Here is an 8448-nt window from a genome sequence, read left to right on the forward strand (position 1 = left end):
TGCCATTAAGATTACCTAAAACAAAATGCAAAATTATTAGCATGTTGCATGATGAAATAAACCAAATTCAGTAAAAACATAATTTAATAACGCAATGACTAGCTAAAATTGTGAGCAACAATTTAATTCAGGTCAATGTAAGTCATAGATGTTGGACATATTTGCCGAATGGTAAATGGTTTCGAATGCTTTGCTTATTTTTATGTGTTTGTAGCAAACAGTTTGGTAAATGAGAGGTGTTGTAAAGGGGGTTAACACTTAGAATAGTTGAGTGGCAGGTCAGTAGTTCAAAAATCACTCTGAGTATCAAAAACAACCCTGTACTATTGGTCTGTTCTATTGTACAATTTTACAGGAGTCTTTGTAAAAATGCTCTTATACCATTACAACGGGCATAAACATTGCTGCTGTGTGTCAAAAGGTACTCTATTTTAGAGCTGTGCAAACAAATATATTATTGACATTTATATATATGGGTAATACTGTAATGAATTTAGACGACCAGATACAGGGCTAAGCATGCCCTGAATAGCCAGCTGACTGATGGATAGATGAAAAGATGGCTCAGTTGGACTGAGAGAGGCTTACTATACCGATACCGATATCGATATCGGCATCGATATCGATATCGATATCGATGCCGATATCGATATCGACCGATATCGATATCGATATCGATGCCGATATCGATATCGATGCCGATATCGATGCCGATATCGTTGCCGATATCGATGCCGATATCGATGCCGATATCGATGCCGATATCGATGCCGATATCGATGCCGATATCGATGCCGATATCGATGCCGATATCGATGCCGATATCGATGCCGATATCGATGCCGATATCGATGCCGATATCGATGCCGATATCGATGCCGATATCGATGCCGATATCGATGCCGATATCGATGCCGATATCGATGCCGATATCGATGCCGATATCGATGCCGATATCGATGCCGATATCGATGCCGATATCGATGCCGATATCGATGCCGATATCGATGCCGATATCGATGCCGATATCGATGCCGATATCGATGCCGATATCGATGCCGATATCGATGCCGATATCGATGCCGATATCGATGCCGATATCGATGCCGATATCGATGCCGATGTCGATGTTGATATCGATATCGATGCCGATATCGATATCGATGCCGATATCGATATCGATGCCGATATCGATGCCGAAGCCGATATCGAAGCCGATATCGATGCCGATATCGATGCCGATATCGATGCCGATATCGATGCCGATGTCGATGTCGATATCGATGTCGATATCGATATCTATATCGATGCCGATATCGATGCCGATACCAATGCCAATACATGCTATACCAAGCCAAAAAGTATGATTGGCTGGCTACCACACAGTAGAAAAACAGACCGGCTGGCCACGTAGGTGGTGCCTAGAAAAATGACAAGCTGCCAGTCTGGCAAAAATGGCTCTTTGGTCCCGGAAACTAAACCTTTTCCGACGATGTAAAATACAAAAATATTGATAGCCAGCAGAGCAAGGGAAAGCCTCACCAAACAAAGTTGATTGCCTGCACCAGCATTGATTGTATTTTTATATATAATTATTTATATAAATATATTTATCGCATTTTACTCAATCAAGTAACAATTTCATTGTAGAACGGTTAAAAGTGTGCAGCCGATCCTGTTCACTGATGGCAACGGCAAGATTTTGTGCAACTCTACATAAGCCAAGGAGTCCCTGCATGAACTTTTTAAGGCTGCCTTAGTTGTAGTAAGGGAAGAAACTCAAATAGCAGAATTGACCCTTGGCAAGATACTCTGTAGACTAGTGAAAGCCCAGCTGCCTTAGGGGTGGCAGCTTCTCTTTAAACATTCAGCGGGTCCTTTTTGTAATAAAGGGGTGCCAGCATAGTTACCATGTGTGCTTTGAGCACAGAAAAAAAGGACATCTGAATGACGTATTAAAACGACGGATGAAGGAGCCCAAGATCCTAGTCCTAGCTTACCAACTTGGAATGCCTTAATAAACAGATAACGGAGATGAAGAATATTTTATAAGATTTTTCTAAAAATAGCCTTGGCTAATAGACTAGGAAAAATGCTTTGAAAGAAAATCTTGAAAATTGCGGTAAGGCATACTGAGATAAAACCGTCGTTGACGCCTTCACAGCTTGGCCTTTATTTGACAAGCTCCAACAGAACTGGGTACCCTGAGGAAATCCACACAGACCCCTCTTCAGGAATATGTCATTAGAGCAAAGCCAATTGTTTGAATGACTCACATCCATCTACCACATCAGGCCAACATGGCAAAAGAAGAGTTCTACATGATGATGAACAACCTCGGCCTGCAATGAAATCTACCTGCCGTTAACCGCCTACCTCTATGTTGACTCATACGATATGAGTTTGTACAGAGTTCCTCAAGATGTGGACTGAGGAGCACTAGCAATCAGCTGTCAGGCGCACGGAGAAGAAGCCAGCCAATGAGTTAATGGTAATCTAAAACCAGGCAGTTAGCCAGCTTGAAATCTTTGTGCAGCAACTAACAAAGCTGGTCTGTCATTTGTAGGAAAAACAACCCAAACCTAAGGCTGCCCCAACCAAGCTCTGTCAGTGTTGGGACTGTGAAAGCCAAGGGCATGTCTGACAAGACTACCATAGCTAAAAACCTCAAAGTTAAGGAAATTATTACAGGCTTTAAAATTATTCAAAAGTAATGGTTGTACTGAAGTGCTCAACAGTTGTAACCCAACAAAAGGTGTCCCAGCAAGCTTGTTGGACCTACAGAGCAACAATGGACTTGAGCACAAAATGCCTATAAGAGCAACAAGAAGGAGATGCAAATATCTTTTACCATAGCCACCCAAATTGGTGAGGTGAGGCATAGACCCTCTCTCATGATTCTTCAAAAGAAGGAAGTGACACAGAGGTACTCCGTAACAGCTATCTAGAACAAGAAAAGTGATGAAGAAATCCTACACCATAGCCTTTCAAAGAAGCTGTAGTCTAAACTCCTAAAACCTACCCAAACTAAAAAAAGCAGCCAAAGGCAGGCTGAGCTACACTAAGCAAAACTGCTAAAAGTGGACTCGGACAGCAGCTAACGGAGACCAAACCTACGACCAATTGAAAGCCTATCTTGAAAGTGGCAGGACAAGCCCCAGTCGCCTCACCTTTAAATCATATGAACACACTTGAGACCTGCTTTATGGACAACAGGCTCAGTAGTGTCCAAGCCAATCCCTGTCGCAGATAAGGCCAAAAATGGCACTGAGTCAATCAGGGCACATTATTTAGATTGGCCTAGTTCAACTAGCTATCTCTTTTTGGGTAAGCTTGATTAAATATTCATTCAAACCAGGCCTTTATTTATTCTTCTCTTGAAGCTCGTGACTGTTTTTTCTGACTGGCCTCACTGCCTGTTCCTTGCAGATCCAGCAAGCCATAGTCAAGGATCGAGTACGCTGTTTGATAGCGAGTCCACTAACTATTAACCATCCCCTTAATTTCAAGAATGGCAACGATATACGTATAACGCTATAACGATAACGTATATTTGTATTCATGTAAATATTAACTCATAATTTTTGGAACTTTTAAAATACTTTGTTGACGCTATTCAGTTGCCAAAAATTACTTAGAGTGTTACTTGTTTTCCGATTAGAAGCTTAATTCAAATTATTTCTGTAAGGAATATTGCGAGGGAAGGGTAAAATTCTATCAGATATTGTACATGGTTCATCGCTTGTTGCTGCTTGATAAAATATTTTTTGCATTTCTGTTTATTATGCCAAAATACTCAATTAACAATTAAAACTCTAAAAGAAAGACTTGCAGTTGAAAAGGTAAAAGAGGCAAAAACCAAAAACTTGTTGAACCATAAATAAGATGGGAACTTGATAACCATTGCTATAATACAAGCCATGTTGGTCTCTCTGTTTGTCAAAAGACAAAGCTACAGTGTAGATGTTGAGATAAAATAGCGTAATAACTGGGATTAGAACAGGCATCAAGTGTATGCAAAGTTTGTAGAAGTTTATACCTTCTTTTAAATATTTTGTTTTTAAAACGATTACAGTTTGCATCTTTTCAGAGTAAAACAGTAATTTAAGCTTTATTTCTGTTTGCCTTTGTTACAACTACATTAAAAAACTGTAGCCCTAAACGAGTTAATAATTCATATTGATAATGTATTTGTTTAGAACATTGGAAATATTTTGACTTTAAATATATTTTGGTGCTTAATAGTTGAATGTCCGGCATCGCAATATCGTCATCGGTAATTAATAAATTTAGCAAAGGATTTTAAGTAACTTGAGCTAGTAACTCAAACTAGAATAAATATTTACTATGATAAGAACCATGAAGCCAGCTTGACCATATGCATCATGATCTAAGCATTATGAGCATATCCATTAGTATTTTTGCAAACACTGCATAGGTATGAGCACATTTATGCACTATTATGGCAAAGAAAAAGTAGTGCAGCAGCTAGATTGCGTGTCTGCACAAACACTAGCTTTTACATCATGACCATCACGGAACGACTTTTCCATTTATAGATTTTAAATGCTATAATTGGACAAACCAACAACAGACAAAATACAGACAAACACTGAGATATATATATTTATATTCATATATGTCAGTGCTTGTCTGTCTTTTGTCTGTTGTTGGTACTTGCTCCCTTACTTTGGTTTGGCTGAGCGGTCGGTGAGAAATGCGACACTATTAGCCTTGGTGCAAAGTTCATCACTTTTGTGATTAGAGCACTCTGGTGTCAGCACATTGACTTTCTTAAAGTCGGTGAGGCTACCTAGTTGTTTCATGGCAGGAAGTCAACACTCATTGGTAATGGGATTTGTCTCCATTGCTTGCTCTGAGCCGCACTGATGAGGCTTCAATAGCCGAAACAGTACTGTCTGTAGCATGAGTATATTTATATATATATTTATATCTCCTATATAAACGGTAATTGTTGTCTGTCTCTGTGTGTGTGTATAATTGTGTGTCCGCCTTATAGAATTTCGTACTTTTCGAACTATTAGCCACTACTAGGTATCTAGGGCGCATTAATGTGAATCTCCGGTTAGTGCGCCTCTATACATAACCTATTCATTGTTTTTCCACAAAAAATAACGTGATCTCAGGTTAGCGCGCCTCTTTACAGTTTTGAACAGTCTGTTCCGTGTTAAACCGCAAAGTTGCTACCGTGTTAAAAAACACCGTCCTGAGTTCTGTGGCCTATACAAAGGTGCCTATACAGCTATACAAATGTACTAGTAAGCTACAGCTATACAAATGTAATGAGTAGTAATTTACATGCAACTAATATTTACTGCCAACGTGTACTGAAAAGCTCACGTAAACGTTTGTTTCTTGCGTTCACTGAAAAAAACTCAGTTCTCACCTACTAAATTTCTACATCAAAAAGGTAAGTAATTTTTATTCATTGTTGTAATGTATATGAATTGCCACACTTCCAATACATAACCCTTTCACTGGCATTCATGTACAAATTTAGCTATCGGCCTACTGCCAGCCATTTTGCCCATACTGCTTCATGATATTTTTTGAATTGGAAACTCCATCTAGAATGATTGTTTTGGTTATATATTTTATTTTGCCAACATTTTAACAAGCACTGCCATGGAAAAAATTCATTGTATCTATACTTTGTGCATTTTAATTATCTGTGTAATCACAAAAATCTGAATCGACTATAATGTCATCAACGTAAATAATTGTTTTCTAACTCGGTGGCGTTTTCAAAACTTACACAAAAAAAGTGTTGTTTTTAAGTTGAAAATTCTCAAACAAAGATTTAAAGTTAAATTTTAGGCTGATTTTATGGAGAAATCTTTGGACAACACTGTCACTACCTTAAAAGTCTTAAAGATCGCTGGTTATGTTATCAACGAATAATAAAATTCAATTGCTAGCAATTGCAGGGAAATTCGCAAAAATGTGTCTAAGCGGTCGACCATAAAAAACGCATGAATGAGTCTACTTCAGTGAAAGGGTTGAAAACGTTGGATTTGCCACTGTTTGTGATAGTAAACATGTTCATTTCCTTTTGAGTTACTTTTACTTCTTTTCCAGCTACGAGTATCACAGAACTACAGCTACTACAGAACTTGCACAGGCACTCTGATTGTTGCGATAGGCAATGGTGAGAAGACAGCGAGTAGCGTATATTACAAAAAAGCATACCATCTCATTCACTTTTAAAAACGCTTAGAGCAGTACAATGCCACCCAAAAAGCCTACTGCCCCATCGCAAGAACAGATTGATTCCAATAGAGAAAGAGACCGAATTCGCAAAGACAGCAGCATATTTCAGCAGCTAGATGAGCAGAAACTGCAGAGCAAACACAGCTACGCCCACAACAAAACAGAACTGCTACTGCAGCTGCTGGAAGTGTATAAACTGCAGAGCAAACACAGCTACGCCTACAACGAAACAGAATAGCAGCTGCTAGAAGAGCGGAAACCGCTGCACAAACAAAGGTACATCGAGAGCAGACCAGAATAGATGCTGCAGCTGCTAGAAGCGCAGAGACTGCTGAGCCGACTCAGCAGCGACTCAAACGGCTCAGAGCAGCCGCTACAGCGGCCAGACGTGCAGAAACCTCCGAGCAGATGCAGAGGCAACAAGAACATGATGCACTAGCTACAACACCTGCACGGTGAGCTGAATTTTCAGAGCAGATGGAACGGCGACAACAGCAAGATGCACTAACTACAGCAGCTGCTACCAGGTGCTGTGTATGGGCAGAAAACTTCGCACTTGACTACAGTCCTGCAACACAGTATAGGGCCAAATTTTTCTATGGGACGAATGTCAAAAATGCTCCAGATGTAATGCCTTACGTCGGAAAGGCGAGAGGCCATATATGTAGTTTATATAGTAAATTTTATTGATAAGAAATTTTATCAACACAACCACATTGCTGCTGCACAGTTTGTATATACCATGTCAAAACACAGGCTATAGACGAAGAACTGGTGAGTCATGATTAGTGTTTTAAGCATGTAGAAGTCTCAATTCAATAAATGCTGGCGATAGTTTAGCAGTGCAATAGCAAAAGATTTTCTACAGTTTCTTAAAATATGTAAAACCTTTTGATACTGCCAGTTTTAAAAACTTCAGTTTGCCTAGCAATGTCAAATTCATTATCAGTTCGAGACTGATAATGAGTGGTTCGAGATTGATGCATTGTAAACTAGCTGTAGAACACATTGCATATTTCTATTGGTCTCTCCAACATTATTGACTTGCGACCGTTACGACTACATATGTGTATGCAGTCTGATCAGCACAAAAATTTCAGTAGATTGCATATTTGGAGTTGTTTTACACTATGAAAGACAACTCTCAATAAAACTATTGCTTTACGTTAATCTGTTCCCGAACACGGGTAATGCAGCTAGTATATATATATATATATATATATATATATATATATATATATATACCAGTAAACACTGTAACTTGTGCATATGGGAGAAATACATCATTATATACAAGCCTGAGCTTGTAAGTTTAAACTCATGAAACGAGTGTGTGTCAAAGTACAGGCACTCTAAGAAGCACTTGATTTGCAAGGCATGAACAAATTAAAGTACTATATTATATATAGCTGGCTTTAATCTTTAAGCTACTTGATGTGTTTTGAATACAGTCACATGAGTTTCAGATCAATTTTGTTTTACCTGATGAATGGTAACAACCATGAACGTTAAGTAGTAAACCATTTTTCAAGTTTTCAGTTCTTAAAATATTTTATATAAATGCTCTAGTTTAATAATGAGCACTCACATCTAGTGAACTGCCATCTTCCTCTTCATTAGTGTATACATATATATAAATATATATAAATTTATACATGTGTATAAGTTTATACAAATATATAAATATAAATATATAAATATATGAACATAAATATATAAATATAAATATATAAACATAAATATATAAATAAAAATATATAAATATACATGCATATATAAATATATACAGATAATAGTTGAGACTTCACTGATATAGTGCTCAAAGTTGTTCACCGAGCCTGTATAAATATGAAGATGGAAAATTTTTTAGCAACAGTTTATTACTTAAAGTTTCATGATGCAAAATGATGTTAAGTTTACACCAAGAGTCAGATGAAAAATTGCATGACACAAACGCAGAACCAAGAATACACTAAGAACACCAAAATGAAGAGTTACCTGTATAAATATAAGGATGGAAAAATTTTTAGCAACAGATTATGACTAAAAGTTTCATACTGCATGCAATAATCATCAGATGCTATTGTGAAGTGCTTGCGTATAATACTTGGTCAAATCAAGTATAAAAGCCTAACTATTAAATTGGTTAATTGGTGAGTTTAGCCTTAGATAAGTAAAATTTGGTGACGTGTCCACAGGATGCTACTATATCACTTC

General features: G+C 37.9%; 1 protein-coding gene across 1 annotated transcript; it reads left to right on the plus strand.

Annotated features, from left to right (window-relative positions):
• The first annotated feature begins 637 nt into the window (after window positions 1-637).
• On the plus strand, window positions 638-1414 carry LOC137397995 (serine-aspartate repeat-containing protein I-like). The gene has a single exon (XM_068084095.1). It carries the CDS (start codon window positions 638-640, stop codon window positions 1412-1414), a length of 777 nt encoding a protein of 258 aa, XP_067940196.1.
• Window positions 1415-8448: the final 7034 nt, after the last annotated feature.

Source organism: Watersipora subatra, chromosome 6 (genome assembly GCF_963576615.1).
Source record: "Watersipora subatra chromosome 6, tzWatSuba1.1, whole genome shotgun sequence".
In the NCBI taxonomy this organism is placed as follows: Eukaryota; Metazoa; Bryozoa; class Gymnolaemata; order Cheilostomatida; family Watersiporidae; genus Watersipora; species Watersipora subatra.

What these genes read in the sequence shown, in the direction of transcription:
- LOC137397995 (XM_068084095.1), top strand. Translation starts at nt 638, where the DNA reads ATGCCGATATCGATATCGACCGATATCGATATCGATATCGATGCCGAT.